The sequence below is a fragment of the Sciurus carolinensis genome, chromosome 14, assembly GCF_902686445.1.
Source record: "Sciurus carolinensis chromosome 14, mSciCar1.2, whole genome shotgun sequence".
Lineage (NCBI taxonomy): Eukaryota > Metazoa > Chordata > Mammalia > Rodentia > Sciuridae > Sciurus > Sciurus carolinensis.
Window position 1 is genome coordinate 2877714 of NC_062226.1, and position 20421 is coordinate 2898134.

The window sequence follows — 20421 nt, forward strand, 5'->3', positions numbered from 1 at the left end:
CTGAAGCTCTTGGAGCAGCTGGGAAGGGCAGGTGTTCGCCAGGGCAGTCCTGTGCTACTCTGTACCCTCAGGAGCCCAGCACCAGGCAGGAGCCAGAGCGGCTGTGGTACACCACTTGTTCAGGCAACCCAAGGCTCCGAGACAGGCACAGAGAGCTCGGGCCTCCCGCCCCAGGTCACACAGCTGGGGATGACAGGGTGAGACTTGAAGCCCAGGGCTGGATCCCCCCTGGGCAGACAGTGAAGTGGTAGGCTCTCTGTGGAGTTGTGTCCCTTTCTTCTTGTGCCCAGTCCCCTTCCTGCCTTCAGCCAGCCACCTGCCCACTCCCAGACCAGTGGACGCCCCGCTTGCCTATTCTCAATCCCTCCTGGGCTCCAAGGCCTACAGGTGCCAGCTCAGCAGGACTCCTTTCTCCCCAATCTCCTCCTTCCTGTCTCCCTCCTTCTTCTATCACACTTTCCTGTCCCCCTCCTTCTCCGCCTCCTTTTTGTCCTTTTCTCTCCTCCTTCTGTTCTTCCTTACTATCTCCCTGTGTTTCCTGTCCCCTCCTGTCCTTTCCTGCTCCTTTCTTTCCTCGTTCTCCCTCCTTCCTGTCTTCCTGTCCCCGCTTCTTATTGTTCCCCCTCCTTCCTGCCCCTCCTATTCTTGTCCCCACTTCTTCCTGTTTCCCCTCCTTCCTGTCCCCCTCCTTTTTGTTCCCTTTCATTCTTATCCCCTCTCCTCCCTGTCCCCCCTCCTTCCTGTCCCCTATCCTTTCCATCCCCCCTTTTTTCTGTTCCCACTCTTTTCTGTCTCCCCTTTTTTCTGTCCCCCCTCCTTTCTGTCCCCCTCTTTCTGTCCTCTCTCATTCTTGTTCCTCCTTCTTTCATTTTCCCCTTCTTCCTGTCCCCTCCTTCTCTGTCCCACTCCCTGGTCACCACCCTGTGTTCAGAGATCTCCTTTGTATTCACCACTGGGATTTGCTTGACTGTGGGGAACAGGCCTCCCCAGGACACCTGGTCAGGCTATCCAGGCTTGTCCACAAGCTCTGTTGGGTGACTAGGTGGCAGCCAGGACTTGAGGGTGCGTGGCGACTCCTCTGTGGAGGCCCAGGGCAGCTGCTGGAGTTGCCTCACCAGAGCCCCGCCTGCCTGGACGCTCCTAGTACGTTTGGAGCTACTTTGCCAGAGCTGGGTGTGCAGGTTCTCCCGCAAGCTCGCTGCACCTTGTCCCCCGTCCTTCCTGTCCAGGAGTGTCACATTAGGGGCCTGGGTGTGGGGGGCACAGCCCTGGCCTTGGCCCTAGTCAACTGTGTAGCCATCCTAGCCAGTGCCCCTGCCCATGGACCAGAGGACCCTTGGCACCCATGGGTGTGAGGGGAGGCACACGGGAGCCTGGCATCAACACCACTGCCTCGCGGGGTCGTGTGCATGGCAGGTGAGGCTCCCTCTGCTGGGGGCTGGCATGTGGACGCACAGGGGAGCTGGGCCTGCCTCTGTCACATGATGCAGGCTGCTCTGCTGGTTGACGGCAGGAAGACCCAGGAGGACCTTTCAGGCAGGGGCTATGTTCTGGCAGCCAGGAGGTGATTCTCAAGCACGAAGGTGAGCTTCTGCGCTTGCGCGAATACAGGATGAGCCGTGGCGGGGAGGAGCACCTTGTGGGGTGGCACTGGGTGTGGGTGGTGGTCCAGGAAAGCGTGCTGTCACGCTGATATCGGACACAGGCAGGCAGCATGGTCCCGGGCTGGAAGCCACGCAGAGCTGGGGGTCTGCGGAGGTCAGAGGAGGAGAATGGAGAGGAGCTGGCGGCCCAGTGCGGGCAGTCTGTCAGGAGAAGGGACCGCGGCACCGAGGACAGCCCCACCTCCTCCTCCACAGTGCCTCCCTGACCACCCAGGCGGAAGCAGTCACTGGGTCCCTTGTGCTGCCTTTCAGCCTAGTACAGAGGGCTCTTCTCTTCTCCCTTGAGGCTTGTGCTTGGCACACCAGTTTACCCACCTGGTGTCCATGGGGCTTGTCGGAGTTGTCACTTGCTGGCTGGGTGGGTGAGTGGAGTGGACAGGTGCTTAGCTCTGCCCTACTGTGGCCTTCCTGCTGTGGGAGCATTCACTCCCACGGCTCACTGAGCTTTTGTCAGGTCCAGGGGTCAGTTGTGGTGGTGATGGGGCGATGCTGGGTGTGGGGTGTGATGTGGAAGCTGGGTGTGGTGCTGGTGCTGGTGGACATGGTGGTAGTGAGGGTGATGGGGTGGTTGTGGTGATGGGGGTGGTGATAGTGCTGGAGAGGAGGGTGATACTGTTGATGACGAGGACGGTAGTGGTGTGGCAGCAGTGGTAGTGGTACAGTTGTAATGGTCGTGATGATGATGGTGATATTGCTGATGGTTTTGGCAGTAGTGATGAGTAATGATGGCGGTGTAGTGATGGTGGTGATGATGGTGGTGGTGGAGGAGGTGGTGGTGATGTGATGGTGATGATGGTGGAGATGGAAGTGGTATTCTTGGTGATGGTAGAGGTGTTGGTGATGATAGTGGTGGTATTGGTGGTGGTGGTAGAGGTGTTGGTGTTGGTGCTGGTGATGATGGTGGTGGTATTGGTGATGGTGATGATGGTGGTGGTGATGATGTGATGGTGGTGGTGGTCGGGGGGATGATGGTGGTGGAGGTAGTGATGATGGTGGTGATGATGGTGGTGGTAGTGGTGGTGATGGTGGTGATGGTGGTGATGGTGGTAGAGATGGAGATGGTGGTAGAGGTGTTGGTGTTAGTGATGGTGGTGGTATTGGTGGTGATGATGGTGGTGGAGGTAGTGATGATGGTGGTGATGGTGGTGATGATGGTGGTGGTAGTGGTGGTGATGGTGGTGATGATGGTGGTGGTGGTAGAGATGGAGATGGTGGTAGAGGTGTTGGTGATAGTGGTGGCATGGTCATAGTGGTGGTTGGTGGCAGCGGGGTAGTAGTGATGGTGGTTGCTGAGTGTTCCGGCCAGGGCCAGCAGATGCGGTCCTACTTAATCCTCAGCACGCTCCTGTGAGGAGGGTCTTTTTCTCTTTTATTGATAAATGGAGGCCTGGTGTGCCTAACTCCTCACATCTGAGGAAGAAGGGATCTGGCCTTCAGGCTACTGTGGTCGACACCTTACCCCATGCTGCTCTTCCTCCAGGGTCAGGGACTGGACAGCTTCCCTCCATGGAGCTTGGCACAGTGTGTTTCCTTTGCATGGAACACAGTTCCCACAGGCACACTGCTCCAACAGTGCAGATGGGAGCAGGTGGGACAGCTCACTCCCACGCTGCCCTATCCACGAGTGTGGACCTCCTGAGGTGCACAGCCTCCAAGGAGTGGGCCTTCCTCCTGCAGCCCCCACCCTGTCCTCAGCTTGCGGGCAGGATCTGCCCTCTCCAGACTCCCTAAGCCCAGCCTTCAGTCAGTGTGGCCAGTTTCAGAGTCTGCATGAGGCTGTGCCTTGGTCATCGTCCCCTCCTGTACACCTGTCCCTGTGGTAGAGACGCGTGCTGGCTGCCCAGTACAGTTGTGAGCAGATTCTAGCCTAGGCGTCCAAGCTGGTGCACAGGTGAGGATTAGACTGGGGTGGAAGCGGCTGGTCATCTGTGTGCACTCTCAAGGGGACCTGGGGGGACAGCAGGAGGATGCTCCTGACCACATGACCTGCTTCCTCAGCACATTTCGAGTATCGCTAAACTCACTCAGCCCCCAAGGTGCTCTGAAAATCATGAGACAAAATATTGAGACCTCCTCTGGCTTGGGCACTTAGCTTTTCCTTTTTGTATGACTCCTGGGGTGAAATGTCAAAGCAAGATTTTAAAAGTGACTTGTTTGGGCTCCTGGGGAGGCACTGGGGCCACTCACATGAGAGGCTTGAGTGCATGCGGAAGTGTTTCCTGCAGGAGGGAGGGCCCATGGCCCCAAGCGCTCTGCAGGGTCCTGCCTCAGACCCGTATCCCGGGGGCGACCGTGTGTCCTGTTCCTTGAGCGTGCCTGGCGCGTCCGTGCAAGGCTGGTTGCAGGATACTTGGCAGTTTGGCAGTGGGCTCGTGTTCCCTGCCCTGGTGTGGCCCCAGGCTGGGTGCCACTTTCCAGCCCCAGAGGCCGCCTTCTTCCCATCCCACCACATGGACTGGGAAAGCCTGGTGTGATGTGATTTGGGAAGAATGCGCCTGAGTCACCGGCCTACCAGGGGCATGGTTCAGATGTGACCTGGACCCCGAGCTGCCCCCGCTCTCCCTTCCTTCATCCATGGCAGCAAGCTGGGGAGCCCTGGGACCCCTATGGATGGCAGGGGTGGAAGACCCAGTTGGCACCAGCACTCGGCAGGCTGTGACCACGGGTGGGGGAGGCCGTGCCCTCTGCCAGCCCTGGGGGTTGGAGCTGGGGCAGCTTGTGGCGGGGCTTCCAGCAGCAGGGCAGAACGCTTCCCTAGGCCCTGCTGCCCCGGCAGCATGCCGACCGCCTCTCCCGCAGCCTCGAACAGGAACGGTCTGTCTTCTCGGCTTCTCTGTGACTCCACTTCTGAGCGCAGAATGTTCTGGCTAAAATTAGAGGACGAAACCCACAAGGCACGTGGAGCGCTCCGCTGGGCCCCTGTGGAGCCGGTGTGGGCTGGAGGAGAAGCGGCCAGCGTGGGCTCAGGGCTGGGCGGGCTCCCCGGGGCCGGGTGAGTGGAAGCAGGCACGGAAGGAGACGGGCAGGAGGAGGCGGAGGCCGTGCGCCCCGGAGCAGCCGCGCTGAGCGGAGCTTCGCTAATGGGGCTGAGCTCGTGTTCCGGCCGCAGGGCCCCCAGGGCTGCAGACTCTCCAATGAAAACTTTGCAATTTCCTCAACTCGTAACAGCGCAGCCCTGTAAAATCTCATTATCGACAGAGGCAGAACTGACTTGCTCAGCAAAACGCTCTGGCTCTGCGAGAGCCGGAGACAGCAGCTCCTGCTGGGTGGGAGCCAGGGGTGGATCGCGGACCGCCCGTCCCGTGCTCCAGGAAGGTGGGCAGGTCGTGCCACCGCCCGGGGCCCGCCAACCATGCAGAGTGGCTGCTATGACTCCTGGGCGCGAGGCTGGAAGCTTCCGGGCACTCGGTGGAGGCTTTTTGACCTGGCAGGGGTGGGAAACAGGTGATGGTCAGTGATCAGAGGGGGGTGGCGCTCCAATGGCCAGCACCTGCTCCTCCAGGCGGGCCCTGGGCAGCCACAGGGCAAGCTGAGCAATGGGGAGACGGCCTGGGAACAGAGGTGGAGGAGCTGGCTGGCCATGGCAGGGCTGCACCAATGACCTGACGGTGAGGGGGACAAGCTCAAGGTGACCTGTGTGTGACTGGCACCTGGTGTTGCGCTCCAAGGCCCGCAGCTCTGGGGTGGGAGCACAGCAGGGTCTCAGCCCGCCTCTCAGCCCTCCTGCACCATGTGGTCTGTGCAGTGACCCCAACTCTCTGAGCCTCGGTTTGTGCATCTGTGAAGTGGGGAAGAGGGTGGAAAGGAAGCTGCACCGCCCTCCAGGAGAGATGAGGATGGGGGTGGGGCACGGCGCTCTCGCAGAGACCGCGTGGGGCTGGGGAGGGGTGGAGAAACACCCGACCTCAGCTGAGGCCGGTGGGCAGGTGGCGTATGCTGACGGTGCTCACACTGCAGCTGGAGAGCGTGAGCCCTAGAGCCTCTCTAGGTCAGGAGCCTGTGCCACCAGACACACGCGTATCCCGGGTGTGTGCACGGCACTGCGCGGCAGGCCCACAGCACCCAGGCGTGCACGCACACACACACCGGGCAGCCCCATCCCTGCCCCTCGGCTGCACAGGCCACGGACCTGCAAGCTCGGGTCATGTGGTACGAGGGCTGGGAACCTGGCACAGGGAGTGCAGCGGGAGGTGATCTGGGGCTTCTGGGTCTCCCCCCGGGCAGGTGGGGAGGGCACCTGGCACGGCACCCTGGCCAACCAGGGCGTGGGCAGAGGGGGTGAGTGGGAGTGGAGCAGAGGCTGCCGGGGAGGAGGAGCGCAAAGGGTGGAGGGGAGGAGGGCAGCCTGAGGAAGCGGGGGCCTGTCCTGGCCAGGCCTGGGGGCTCTGGGGGACATTCAGCAGGAGGTGTGACCTTAATGGAGGCCACAGCCAGCAGTGGGGGCTGCAAGGCAGGCTGCTCCACGTTGGGCCAAGGCCTCGACTGCCCAGGGAGCAGGCGGCCATTCTGAGATCTTGCCCATGGGTTCATGGGGGCCAGAGTCCACCCACCCAGGAGGGCAGCTGGAGCTGAGAAAATCCAGGGGTGCCCTCCTCGCCTCCACAGGGGCCTGTTGCCTGTCCCCTGGAGGCCTGGGGATGGGTCCTAAGGGGCGGCAGGCCAGAGGCCCCTCTGCATGGTCTCTGGAGCCGTGGGCGAGTGTGTGACCCAGTCCATGTTCCAGCTTGCTGTTCCTGTCCCCCCAGAACACACACCCAGACCCAGGGCTGCCCTGTGACTAGTGCTGCTGGACTCTGAGGCTCGCAGGGGCCACTCCCCGGCCTCCGGCTCCTGGCAGCTCCCTCCAGCACACTGAGGAGCCCTGGTGCGGGCCAGGGCTGAGCCGTGGAGCGTGTGCATGCCATGAGGCACGGCGGACAGGCTTTCAAAACCAAGAAGCTGGGTGCCAGCGTCGCCTTTGAAAGGCAGTCTGCCAGATGAGGGGCGCCTGGGCCCCTGGTCCTGGGGTGGTGGCCGTGGGAAGCCTCCTCTGGCTTCTCTGAGGCAGCGCTGTCTCTGGTCCCCACACACCAGCTCTCCTCAGAGAGCTCACGCTCCCACCCTTGGCACCCCACCAGTGCTTCGGGGTCCAGTTACCATCCTGCATCTGCCAAGGACACTCAACCTACCACCGAGAGAGGCTAGGCTTCTGGCCCAGGCCCAGCCTGGGGATGGAGCCGGGTCCAGTGTGCCTGGCTCCCCAGACTTGGGTGGCCCAGGGCAGAACCAGGGCCCCAGGGAGTCCAGGTGGGCTTGCAGCCTGGCTCCTCCTCTTCCCAGTCTGCGTGGGGACTGCGGGGAGAGGAGTGGGTGCAGACGCCATGGTGCCCTCTTCCTTGCTCTCCCAGCCCCACTGGACGTGGTGCCCAGCAGCCCTGTGGGACTGGCCCCTGCGCCAAGCCACACCCACCCCAGGGTCTTGCAGGAGGTTCCCTGCTCCTTGGCAGCCTCATTGGCTCCTGGGTGGGGAAGAAGGGGCAGGTGGGCCAGAGAGCCTGGCTAGAACCCAGGCTGGAGCTGACCTGGTGCCTGCAGGACTCCGAGCTTGACCCTCAGTACTGCCCCAGTTTCCCCCGTCCCCACGGTGCGCCATGGGCCTGAACCCTTTGACCAGTGTGCCCACAGAGAAATCTCTTTGAGAATTTTGTGGGCAGGCAATTTTAAGCCAGCCCTGGCATCTGCAGGGAGTCCTGGGAGGGAAGGGGTTTCCTGCCTGGCCTGGGCTGGTGACATGTCCACCTCCAGATGAGGACCAGGGCTGGCTGAGCCCAGTGGACATGTAGAACCCCTGAGGCTTGTGCCCAGCGTTGGCCGTTTGTTAGAGCCTTAGGACCAGATGGTGGGCTGGTGTGTGGGGCTGGCGTGAGGCTGGCCTCTGTGCGGGGGGGGGGGGGGGGGGAGCAGCGGGCTCACTCGGAGGCAGAGTCTTTGACAGACAGCAGTCACCTGCGTGCTGCCTGCTGGATCTCGGGGAGTCCCTGGTGTCACGGAGGCCTCCGCAAGCTGCTCTTCCTTTCATGAAGTGCAATTGGAGAACATATATTTAGACGCCCAACTGCCAGCTGAAAGAGGAAATATTTTATTTGAATTGGATGGAATCTGAACTAGAAGTCAGGTTGCTTAACAAACGTGTGGATTTGATCCACTGTTCCTGTCACACAGTTCCTGTCTGCGGAAGAGTTTAAGACCTGGGTTGGGAGCCAAAGAGTCGTGGGGAAGGAGGGAGGGAGGGGCGGGGGAGGGGACAGGGAGGTGGGAGCCGCAGCTGAACTCCGTGAAATGCCTGGGTAGGGGCTGGCCGAGGAGCGGCCAGTGCTGAGGGTGAGGGGCCTCTCCTGCCTCCCCTGGCGACCTCCCTGTGGTGGAAACCCCAGCAGGGGCAGCCACGGCCCCTTGAGGGCTGCAGCCCTGGAGCTGGTCTGTGGAGGGAAAGGAGCCCAGAGTCCCACCCTGCACGGGCAGCTGGAGGATGCCCTGGGGCCAACGAGAGCTCCTGCTGGTGCCCCACCTGCCTCTCTCGCAGCTTCCTGTGACCAGGGTGGGCTTGGGCTCCAGGCTGGCAGCGCTGTGTGCCATCTGGGGTGACGGTAGGGATCACAGCCCGGGGTGCCAGCTCTAGGTCCACCAGGGCTCAGCCACCCGCTGGTGGGAAGAGGCTCATTCTGCTTGGGCTGCTTGGCAACTGGAGTGTGGGGACAGAGGGGTGGTGGTGGGCCAGCTAGTAGCCAAAAGCCCCAGGTCCTGGCCCCCTCTTCTGTGGCCCAACCCTGTCTGAGCCCTCTCCTTATGTGTCCCACAGAGGTGACAGAGTTATTTGAGCGAATGGCACCTGGTGCTCTGGGCTCTGGGCCGACCTCGGTGAGCGCTGGTCCAGGCAGCAGATCTGGGTCATGTTGTAGCCCCAGTGTGTGATGCAGTGGCCAGAACTTGGGTCTCCATAGCTTTTGAATGAATGGAGAAATGAACAAGTAGATGGATGGATGGAGGGGTGAATGGCACGCATGGAGGGGTGAATGGCATGCATGGATGGGTGAATGGCATGCATGGAGGGGTGAATGGCATGGCTGGCTGGCTGGATGGATGGAGGGGTGAATGGCATGCATGGATGGGTGAATGGCATGCATGGAGGGGTGAATGGTATGCATGGAGGGGTGAATGGTATGCATGGAGGGGTGAATGGCATGGCTGGCTGGCTGGCTGGATGGAGGGGTGAATGGCATGGCTGGCTGGCTGGATGGATGGAGGGGTGAATGGCATGGCTGGCTGGCTGGATGGATGGAGGGGTGAATGGCATGGCTGGCTGGCTGGCTGGATGGGTGGAGGGGTGAATGGCATGCATGGCTAGCTGACTGGATGGAGGGGTGAATGGCATGCATGGCTGGCTGGCTGGCTGGAGGGGTGAATGGCACGCATGGCTGGCTGGCTGGATGGATGGAGGGGTGAATGGCATGCATGGCTGGCTGGATGGATGGAGGGGTGAATGGCACGCATGGCTGGATGGCTGGATGGATGGAGGGGTGAATGGCACGCATGACTGGCTGAATGGATGGAGGGGTGAATGGCATGCATGGCTGGCTGACTGGCTGGAGGGGTGAATGGCATGCATGGCTGGCTGGATGGATGGAGGGGTGAATGGCACGCATGGATGGGTGAATGGCACGCATGGAGGGGTGAATGGTATGCATGGAGGGGTGAATGGCATGGCTGGCTGGCTGGATGGATGGAGGGGTGAATGGCATGGCTGGCTGGCTGGCTGGATGGGTGGAGGGGTGAATGGCATGGCTGGCTGGCTGGATGGATGGAGGGATGAATGGCATGCATGGCTGGCTGGCTGGCTGGAGGGGTGAATGGCACGCATGGCTGGATGGCTGGATGGATGGAGGGGTGAATGGCATGCATGGCTGGCTGGATGGATGGAGGGGTGAATGGCATGCATGGCTGGCTGGATGGAGGGGTGAATGGCATGCATGGCTGGCTGGCTGGATGGAGGGGTGAATGGCATGCATGACTGGCTGGCTGGCTGGAGGGGTGAATGGCACGCATGGCTGGCTGGCTGGATGGATGGAGGGGTGAATGGCATGCATGGCTGGCTGGATGGATGGATGGAGGGGTGAATGGCATGCATGGCTGGCTGGCTGACTGGAGGGGTGAATGGCATGCATGGCTGGCTGGCTGGATGGATGGAGGGGTGAATGGCATGCATGGCTGGCTGGCTGGATGGAGGGGTGAATGGCATGCATGGCTGGCTGGATGGAGGGGTGAATGGCATGCATGGCTGGCTGGATGGATGGAGGGGTGAATGGCATGCATGGCTGGCTGAATGGATGGAGGGGTGAATGGCATGCGTGGCTGGCTGGATGGATGGAGGGGTGAATGGCATGCATGGCTGGCTGGATGGATGGAGGGGTGAATGGCACACATGGAGGGGTGAATGGCATGCATGGATGGGTGAATGGCATGCATGGATGGGTGAATGGCACGCATGGCTGGCTGGCTGGATGGATGGAGGGGTGAATGGCATGCATGGCTGGCTGGCTGGCTGGAGGGGTGAATGGCATGCATGGCTGGATGACTGGATGGAGGAGTGAATGGCATGCACGGCTGGCTGGATGGAGGGGTGAATGGCATGCATGGCTGGCTGGCTGGATGGAGGGGTGAATGGCACACATGGAGGGGTGAATGGCATGCATGGAGAGGTGAATGGCATGCATGGCTGGCTGAATGGATGGATGGAGGGGTGAATGGCATGCATGGCTGGCTGGCTGGATGGATGGAGTGGTGAATGGCACACATGGCTGGCTGGCTGGATGGAGGGGTGAATGGCACGCATGGCTGGCTGGATGGATGGGTGAGAACAAGTGGGAACTTCACCTACAGTAACCATGGAAGTGTGCCAACCGTTCCTCCCCTTCTTGGGTGCCTAGAGCTGTTTCCTTGTATGCCCCGTGAGCCCCTTTCTGGCCCTGTGACCTTGCCTCTGACCCTTGCACATGTGCCTGCTCCTGGCCTCTCTTTCAGAAGTGTTGTCCTGGAGGCCCTGGTCTCCTTCCTGCCACCTGTGTGTCTGCTGTTGTGTCCCCACCTCATCCTGCTGGGTTCTCCCACTGCCTGTCAGTGACTCTGAACCCTAGTGTCCCTTCAGGACCTTTCCTGAGCATATAGCCCCATTGATCCCCAAATCTTCGATATTGTTTATTGAGCACCTTCTGTGTACAGGGAGTTTGCCTAGCGTACTTGCAGCCTCCACAACCCTCGGAGGTGGATATTTTTTTGTGTGCTTATTTTTTCACAGATAGAAAGCAGGGCCCAGAGAGGTGAGCCGGCTTACCCTGGCCAGGAAGTGGCAGAGCTGGCAAGTCACCAGCCTGTCTGGCCATACGGAGAGTGCCCTTTTCCCCTGTTCCCTGTGGGTGGGAGTCCCTTGCCCACCTGCAGCCCCCACTCCTGCTCTGAGCTGGGAGTAGTGCCCAGGCAGCACAGCTGGCGTGCTGTGGCGGGTCTCTGCGTTGGTCTTCATGGAGGACAGCAGTGTTCAGATGAGACAGGTGTGCCTGCAGAGCTCCCAGCCATGTGCCCCCAGCCCAGCCCAGCTTCCTAGGTTACTTGCCAGTACCAGAGGTACACAGCACAAAGTCCCCTCAGAGCCCCAGGGATGTAGGTGGGAGAGTAACTGTCTACCCAGCTGAGGCAAGGCCGTCAGGAGCACAGCCTGCAAAGGGCTTGGGTAGCTGGGAGGTGGCGCCTGTGCTGGGGCGGAGCAGGGCTCGGGGTAAACCAGGGAGAACATGGCACCTCCAGATGGGGCCAGGCCCCGGCCGGGCAGCAGTCCCTGGGAGAGGGTTTCACAGCAGAGTCAGGGCCTGCCCTTTGCTGTAGGGCATGGCGTGTTCTAGAGAAGTGCATGATGGTTAACAGCGTGGCTCTGGAACCAGAGAACTCGCTTCCACCTGGCCCCATCACCCTGGCCTGTGGCTCCGTCTCCGACCATTTGACTCCAGCATCCCGGCATTTCCTGCCCTGTTCTTTTCCTCCCCTTGAGCCCGTGGGTTGGAAGCAGCCAGAACCTTGAAAGGCCTTGAGCTGGCCCTGCTCCACTGCCGTGGGACACTGGGCAGGAACCTCTCAGGCCTTGGTGTCTTCAGTTGTAGAATGGGGGCTACTAGGACAGAGCGTAGAAGGTTCTGGTGGGCAGACAGGCAGCCTGCAGGCCCTTCACCCGCGCCTGAACTGTGCCGAGCTGCCCTACATCATAGTCACTGCCGTTAGCAAAATCATTACTGTGTCCGTCGTTCTGGGCCCATAACCCCGGGGTCTTCATGGACCTGCTTCTTCCTTCTGCTTCTCTGTTGTCCACATGTCTTGATGAGAGGAAAATGGAGAATTGGCTGCAGGGCCTCCTGACAAGTCACAAAGTTCAGTGGTTGGTGGTGTGGCCCGGTGCTTGTTCCTCTTGACCACTAAGTAGTATTCCATGTGTGTATGCTGTACTCCATCAGTCCTCTCCTCTGGGGGCAGATGTTGACTTGCTTCTACTTTGGGGCTACTGTGAATACTGCTGTGGATGTATACATATGCATATGTGTATGTGTATGTGTGTGTGTGTTCATTTGAGTCCCTGTTTTCATTATGTGAAGGTGAACTGACTTTGGGGTCAATTGTTTTGTTTCAGTTCCTAGGGTTGGGATTGTGGGGTCATGTGACAATCCTGTGTAACTTAGTGAAAGCCAAGCGTTGCCTCTTTATCAGTAACCCCCAGTGTTTGAGGGGTGATGAACGAGGCAGAACAGCTCCAAGCCCTCACAGTCCAGGTGGTGCATTTGCAGGTTATGTTTCTGAACCAACCATCATAACTCTGAGCACTGGTCTGGCACCTTGAAGGTGCTCAACAGGCGTTTGATGGATGGCTGGGTGGATGAATGGATGGATGAATGGCATGTATGGATGGATGGGATGGATGGATAGATGGGTAGATGGGTGGATGGATAGATGTATGGGTAGGTTGATGGGTAGATGACGGGATAGCTAGATGGATGGATGACTAGGTGGATGGATGGATGCATGCATGGGTGGATGAATGGATGGATAGGTAGATGGATAGGTGGATAGATTGGTAGGTAGATGGATGGGTGGGTGAATGAGTGAGTGTTTGGATGGGTAGATGAATAGATGGAGGAATAAGTGGATGGGTGGATGGATGGGTGGATGGATGGATGGGTGGATGGGTGGATGGATGGATGGATGGATGGATGGATGGGGTGGGTGAGTGGGTGGGTGGATGGATGGATGGATGGGGTGGGTGGGTGGATGGATGGATAGGTAGATGGATGGGTGAATGGATGGGTGAATGGATGGATGAATGGATGGGTGGGTGGATGGATGGATGGATTGATGAGGTGGGTGGATGGATGGATGGATGGATGGATGGGGTGGGTGGGTGGATGGATAAACAGATGAGCCAGCCTAGCTCTAGTGACTTTTAGGGCAGCAGCTCCCTGGGAGGACGTCGGGTCCTGAGAACTGCTCTTGAGGTTCAGCCTGTGTTGCTCTCTGCCCAGGGCACTGGGCTGGGTCTCCCAGGACCCTGTGAGCACCCCATGCTGTTTGTTCATGAGCTTTTGTCCTTGTCTAGGGTGACATCCAGCAACTGCTCTTCGTCTCAGACCACCGGGCAGCTTATGACTACTGTGAGCATTATAGCCCTGACTGTGACACCGCGGCCCCTGACACCCCCCAGTCGCAGGACCCCAACCCAGATGAATACGTGAGTGAACTCTGGCTGGGCTTGGAGATGGGGAGCATGGACGACCACCTGGGATGGGCAGAGTCAGGCAGGAAGGGTGTTTGTGGAAGGTGTGGGGACCATGGCCCCCCATTTTAAATGAACCCTCAGGGCTGGCAAGCAAATGACCAGGAGGTAAACTGTCTTCCTAAATGACGGAGCCTCTCTAGGGGTGTACAGCAGCCTGTCCTTTGACCGCCCATGTAAGTCCCCAGATGGGTCCAGCCAGGTCCTCCTACCCTCAGCAGATGGCCGGGCAGCGGCCTTGTGAGCAGAGATGCCAGGAGCCCCTGGGGACTCAGCCTGAAGCTGGCATGGAGCACATGCCGGGATGGTTCCCTGTGGAACACATGGTCCTCTGACGCCCAGCGTGGCGGTCACTTGGAGGACAGCCTCGTCCTGTTTTGGAGATATGCCTGGCACCTTTGTCCCTCCTAGCGGGGCCACTCTGGTCCTTGGTGTCCCCTCACCCAGCCCCCTGCCCAGCAGCACCCGGCTGGTCGTAGTGCCGTCCCTCTGGCTCTTAGGGATGAGCACCACCTGCCACAACCCGGGCACACCCGACTCCTGGGTCTGTGAGACACGACGTGTCCTGCTCCGCATTCCCCACGGCCTCCCTTCTCTCACCACCAGCGAGGCTTTCATGAAGCTGTACGGTCCCATGGCCTGGGGCCACATTCCACAGGCCCCTGGAGTGGGGCTGGACAGAGCTGCCCGCTGGGCCCTGCAGCCCAGGCCAAGCGCCCTGCTTCTGAGGCAGACATGCTTCTGAGGGCAAGAGCTCCCCCTGTCACCTACAAGTCCCCTCCCAGTGGGCCCCCAGGCTTTGAGGTTTGGGCTGAAGGTCAGGGAGCTTGCTGGGTGATGGCAGTGGCCAGGCCCAGTTGCCCTTTGTCCAGTTGTCCTGGCTCTGGGCTCTACAGAGTAAGACCTCATCAACTTTAGGGTTCATCCTCCTCTGACTTTGCTCAAGGGGTTCTGGGGTCCCCCATTATCTCCCTTGGGCTTCTGGGGTAACCCAACTTCCCAGCTACACAGGGAAGAACCCCATCCAGGGAACCCTGGCAGGAGTCACGCCCAGGGCAGGGAGGGCTTGTGGTGTCCGGTCCTCCTGGTGGAATCCCAGGGAAAGGGACTGCAGTCTGTCTCGCTCCTTCCTCACATGGCTGTGGCTTACCTGTAGTACCCGGAAGGAGATGGTGAAGGCGAGACCTATTACTACGAATATCCCTACTATGAAGACCCCGAAGACCCGGGGAAGGAGCCCACCCCCACCCAGAAGCCTGTGGAAGCTGCAAGAGAAACCACGGAGATTCCCGAGGTCTGGGCTGGGCTGGGGCTGGACTGGCCTCTCCTGGGCCTTTATCCCGTGGTGCAGGGGAGGGTGGGCTCTGCCTGGCATGGAGACCCTGGGCAGTTTGTGGAGGGTGGGGACTTGGGTGAGGTGGCCGCTCAGCAGGGATGGGCTGCCGTGGGAGGCTGTGCTTGTTGCTCGTGGGGGTCTGCTGTGTCATCTGGAAATGGGGTGTCTAGGAGCGCTGTCCCCCTGGCCCGGCCAGACACTGCTCCCGTCCCCACTCTGCCTCCGCCAGCTGCGTGGTCTTGGGAGGCGTCAGGTGAACCTCAGGCTGTGTGCCCACGAGTTGCAGGGCATCCCTCTCTCCTGGTAGAGGGTGTGTGGGCAGCGGAGGGACCCCACGAGGAACGTGCTGAGCAGCACAGGGGCCTCGGGCAGCTGCATGGAGGGGCGGGCACCCCGCTGTGTGCCACTTCCCCCTCCCAGGTTGTCAGTGAGGGCCGGGGGACACGTGGGTGGGCCTGTGCTTCTCTCCAGGGAGAAGCGCCCTGTGCTGCACTGCTCTCCAGGAGTCTGGAATGTTCTGCTGCTCTTGCGGCCCCCGCGTCAGGGTGTTTTCAGTCTGTTTGCAGCGCTCTGAGCCAGGGCGGGAGTGGGGGCTGGCTGCCTTCCTCCTGTGGACCGAGGGCCACTGCACCCAAGTCCACAGGCCTCAGTTGGACCAAAGGACCAGGCTGTGCCACTTACTCTCAAGCTGCAGACTCGCTTGGACTGCGGTTTGTGGGAAACCCCAGACCTGGCGCCCTAACTTGCTTCTCTTTGCCCTTGGCTCCCAGGAGCAGACCACGGCCCCCACTGAAGCCCCCAGAGTGCCAGAGGCCAGTGACAGGGTGGGGAAGGAAGAGGACCCTGGCATCGGGGACTATGACTACGTGCCCATCGATGACTACTACACCCCCTCCCCCTACGACGACATCAACTACGGCGAGGGCATGGAGAACCCTGACCAGCCCACCGACCCCGACGCAGGGGCCGGGATCCCCACCAGCACCACGGTCACCTCCAACTCCTCCAATGTAATTTCCGTCCTGCTCTGTTGGCTTTGTCCAGGGGATGGGGGCAAGGGCAAGTCCGGGGGTCAGGACCTCTGAGCTCTGCTCCCCTCTCTGCTTCCCTCCGTGGTGGCTCCAGCACACAGGAGCCGCCACACCAGGCTCTTGGGCCTGGGGCAGCCCAAGACTGGCCACGTTCACACCATTAGTGTTTCTCCTGAAAAGTGGGTAGGAGGTGCTGGGCTCCTGGGCCTGGGGGCAGACCGGAAGAGATGCCTGCTTGCAGAGAGGGCCCCGCCTGGGCCAGGGCTGGGCTCGGTACAGGTCAGACACCCTGAGGTTGGGCAGCACTGGTTGAGACAGTGGACCTTACGCTCAGGCAGACGACCTAAAATCCCTGCCCGAGGCCTTGGAGATCTCCCGGGACCGGCCTCTTGTGAGGCAGGTTCTCATTTGCAACACGGTGTTGTGTTGATGGTGCTCCCTCAGGGTGGCTGTGTCCTCGGCTTAGGGAGGAGCGTCACCAGCAGGCACAGGGTAAATGCAATGCCCCACATAGCTAGAGAGGACTCCCATTCCAGTGCCCCAGACCCTTGGCCCCCCGTGGTGTGTGGCACAGCTGGTGAGGGGCACCAGGTCCTGGCCCTGCCCAGCTTGTCCAGCTTGTCACAGCACCTTGGGCTGACTTGGGGGGATAGTTCCCATGGTGAGTGGGAGGTGTGTGGAGGGGATCCCAGGGGCCACAGCACCTCTCCCAACTGGCTGGACTCTGGCTCCAGGGTTCTGCTGGGAGGGGCTGCTGGCCTGGAGGTTCAGGAAGGGCACGGTGCCCGCTGTGCCAAGCACGGTGCTTGCAGAGCAGAGCGGGGGAGTGCGTGGCCGCCTTGCCAGTGACTCCGCTCCTTCCTCTGCTCTGCAGCCAGCTCCACCCCCGGGGAGGGGAGGGACGACCTGGAGGGCGAGTTCACCGAGGAGACCATCAAGAACCTGGACGAGAACTACTACGACCCCTACTACGACCCTGACTCCAGCGTCTCCCCGTCCGAGGTCGGGCCGGGCATGCCGGCGAACCAGGACACCGTCTACGAAGGGGTGAGAGGGGTGGCGGCCTCCCCGAGCCCTGTGGGCAGCAGGGGCGCTGCGGCCGCCTCCATGACGCATGCCTGTTCTGCCCGTGAGCTGCTGGTTGCGCACAACCCTGTCTAGGCCCACGCCGTCCTCTGGTCAGGCTGGCCATTCCCTCCTCGGCACTCATGTGCACTTGCCTCAGACTCATCACTGTCCTTCGGGCCTAGGGGAGGTGTCCAGCGCCCTGACTTTGCTGGGCCCAGGGAGTGTTTTAACCGGGCTCCTTTTTCCTTCTCTCTCCTGTTCTCTCACCTGTGTTTTCTCCCCCCTAGATTGGAGGACCTCGGGGCGAGAAAGGTCAGAAGGGAGAACCTGCGATCATCGAGCCCGTAAGGACCCTTCCTTCTCGTGTCTGAGATGGGTGCCTGCTGCTTGGGCACATGGCGGGTTGGGTGTGGTGTGGCCAGCTCACGGGCCATGCGAGGAGCTGGCCCCCGTGGGCTCCACGCCCGACTTGTCACCGCGGCTTGGGAAGGGCCTGGTGGGGGATTGCTGGCACGGGGAGGGGTGGTGGGAAGTGGGTCTGTTGGTGTTGTGGAGCGTGAAGAGGGCGTGCGCTCTCTCTGCATCAGTTTACCAGGGACAGGAAGGAGCTCAAGTCCTGAGGAGGGGTGCCCCTCGAGGAGAGGGAAGGGGATCATGGGCAGAGCGTTGACCTGGTCCTGGAGGTGTGGCGTGGGCCGTGGAGGGCCTTGCCTCTCCCTTTGGTGTGCAAATGTTGGCAGCCAGCGTGTGAGACACAGAGGGCCATTTAGAAGACCATGTCTAGGGGCCTAAGTAGTGTGGTGCTGGGCTGAAACACCAGCTGATTGAACTCAGTGGGGCAGGCAGCGGGTCACGGGTCAGTTAACAGGAAGCGTGCTCAGGATGTCTCCAAGCATGGGTGGAGCCAGGCCGCTCTCCTTGCCCCGCCCAGGTCCCTGGGTTTGGTAGGGGTCCTCGTCCCTCAGGGTGTGGTGGCCTGCTTAGAAGTCCGGTCCACCCCATGGCCTCGGGCCCTGACCCGTGGAGGGTGAAGAGCTGTGTGAGTGGCAGGGCTGCCCTGCAGCTTCAGGCAGTGGTCGTGCTGCCAGGAGGACCTGGTGGTAAGGTCCATCTGTGTGCCCAGTGCAGGAGGCTCATGGCTTCACTGTGGCTGGTCATGAGGCCCAGCAGGGCTGTCACTTCTGTGGCCAGGGCTGCTTCCTAAGGGCTGAGCTCAGGACACACCTCGGGCTCCCTGGGGTGAGGAGCAGTGGTAGGACACCGTCCTGCAGAACCAGGAAGGCACCTTGGGAAACTTGGCCAATGGTGCTTAGCAAGCCTTGGGCCCAGCATCTCAAGCCCCACGGCCAGCGCAGGCTGGACTTGCCCTACCTCTGGGTGGGACTCCGAGGGCAAGACTGGGCAGAGCTCCTCCCCAGCCTGCGAAAGGCCTCCTGGGTTCCCCTGGGCCCTGCCTCTCCAGGCCCTGCCAGTTCCTGGGGCTGAGTGAAGTCCTCACATCCTTTTCCAGGGAGGCCAGTGGGTCCAGGTATGAGGCGTGTGAGGGTGAGGCCAATTCCAGGGAGTCCCTTGCTCTCGGCCCAGGTCCAGGGGCAGCAAGAAGGGCCACCTGGGCAGGAGCGTGGTGGTCATGGGCTGGGTGAGCTTGTCCTTTGGAACGTGCCTGGGGCTGTGCCAGGGCTCACCTGACTGAGAGGCCACACAAGTGTCCTGGTGGCCAGGCCCTGCTTACCTCCCTGGGGTGCTGGGCCTCTCTACCGCCCTCCACAGATGGACTGGACCTCAGGTGGGCTTGAGGTGGACTCTGGGCTCCTTTCGTGGTACCCTTTGCTTCAGGGAAAGGGATAGGAAGGGGATCCTGGGAGAGGGCAGATGCCTGAGGCTCTGCCAGGGCCTGGCTCTGGGTGGGGCTGGACTTACACCTTTGAAAAGCTTCCTGTTTGCCCAGGAAGTGTGGGGCAGTGTGCAGAGGGTGTTCTGGTGCTGGTGGTGAGCTGGGTGGGCCGGGGACAGGCTGAGAGTGGAGGCCCAGCACGCGCTATCTCAAGGACGCCTACCTAGTCTTCACTGGGACAAGCAAGAGCCGTCAGCAGCCAGTTTAGGAACCCCCGGGCAGCGTTTGCTGCTTCCCAGCCCCCAGCCTCTCTGAGTGTCACAGGACCTTCGGCCAGTCCCCCGGGGAGATCATGTAAACAGTTGGAATTTGTCAACTGGGAGCATTGCCAGATGTCCTCAGAGCCTCAGCTGCACACAAACAGATGACCAAGTCCTGGGAGACAGCTGGGCACCCCCATTCCTGTGGGGTGGTGGCGACGTGCCTCCTCCTGCACCTGCCACACGGTGTCTCCTGGGAGGTGGGGCTTGCTGCCAAGTGAGCTCACAGGCAGTGTCCCTGATGTGTCACCTTGCTGAGCAGATACCCCCAAAGCAATTGTCACAGTCCAGTGTCGGCTGCCTGTCTCCTCCACGTCTCCATCCTTTTCCTTTCTTTCTCTCTCTCTCTCTGTGGTAAGCACCTAAAATTGACCTATTTTTAGCTGTAGGGAGACCTTTCCTTGCTCCTGAGGAGTCTGGGGCTGGTGGTGAGGAGGGGGAGATAGCAGGGTTGGGCTGGTGGCCAGGGTGAGGGACCTAGGAAGGCTTGGGCCTCCTGCTGGGCTGTTGGTCTGGCGTTCCCAGCTTCCTTTCCATGCTGACCTGGGCTGATCTGGGGTTGGCCTCCCGTGGGATCCCAGCTCAGGGTCACCCAGTTCCTGGAGAACAGTGTGTGTGTGTGAAGACAGCTGCAGTTCCTGGGGCTCTGTGGTGGCCAGTGGCCTCTCACTTAACCCCTGCCTGGTTTCTGACCCGTGTTGGTCAGAGAGGAATGGGAAGCTGGGATCGTGAAGCCATTTGGGTGGACTCTGTGTACATTGCACACACAAATATTTCTCTGAGGGTGCATCTGTGTAAACACAGCATGCCTCTTTCAGGGGAGCCTGGTGGGCTGGGTGGAAGCTTAGAGGGAGGGGTCTCCGCAGCCCCTGGCTGGGCGTCTCTGCCAGCCTGGCACCCACACCGTGGTAACCAGCCTGCTGCGCCTGCACGCGTGTGGCTGGGCGAGCCCCTCCACTCTAAAGGTGCAAGCCCAGGTTTGACCAGAGGGCATCTGGGCACATCAGCTCCTGTTATCCCTGCAGGGCAGCAATTCCTGTTTTCCTCTGGTCTGGGGAGCAGGAGGCAGGGGCTCTGCCTCAGGGACAAGACCTCCGTCCCTCTCACCAGTTCCTCTGGCCCTGAGAGTAGTTCTGCTCACTGCCCCCTGCCCATGGCCAACACACGTGGCATGTGGGTGCAGCCTGCCTGGGCTCCACAGACCATGCGTGCCCCCAGAACTCCCGGGGCCAGCCCCTGTGCCCTTGCTGTGCAGAACCCTGCCAGGTGGAGTTCCTATCCCTCCTGGGAAGGGGGCTTCGCCTCATCCTCCCGAGGTGGGAG

General features: G+C 60.8%; 1 protein-coding gene across 2 annotated transcripts in view; it reads left to right on the forward strand.

The window, feature by feature from the left end:
* Col5a1 (collagen type V alpha 1 chain) overlaps positions 1-20421 on the forward strand; it is a 144841-nt gene that overhangs the window by 49829 nt on the left and 74591 nt on the right. For both annotated transcript variants that reach the window (XM_047523900.1, XM_047523899.1), the window contains exons 5-10: positions 13333-13464; positions 14666-14803; positions 15616-15855; position 16350; positions 16751-16923; positions 17232-17288. In XM_047523900.1, coding sequence (XP_047379856.1) covers positions 13333-13464; positions 14666-14803; positions 15616-15855; position 16350; positions 16751-16923; positions 17232-17288 — 741 coding nt within the window. The remainder of the gene's footprint in view (positions 1-13332; positions 13465-14665; positions 14804-15615; positions 15856-16349; positions 16351-16750; positions 16924-17231; positions 17289-20421) is intronic.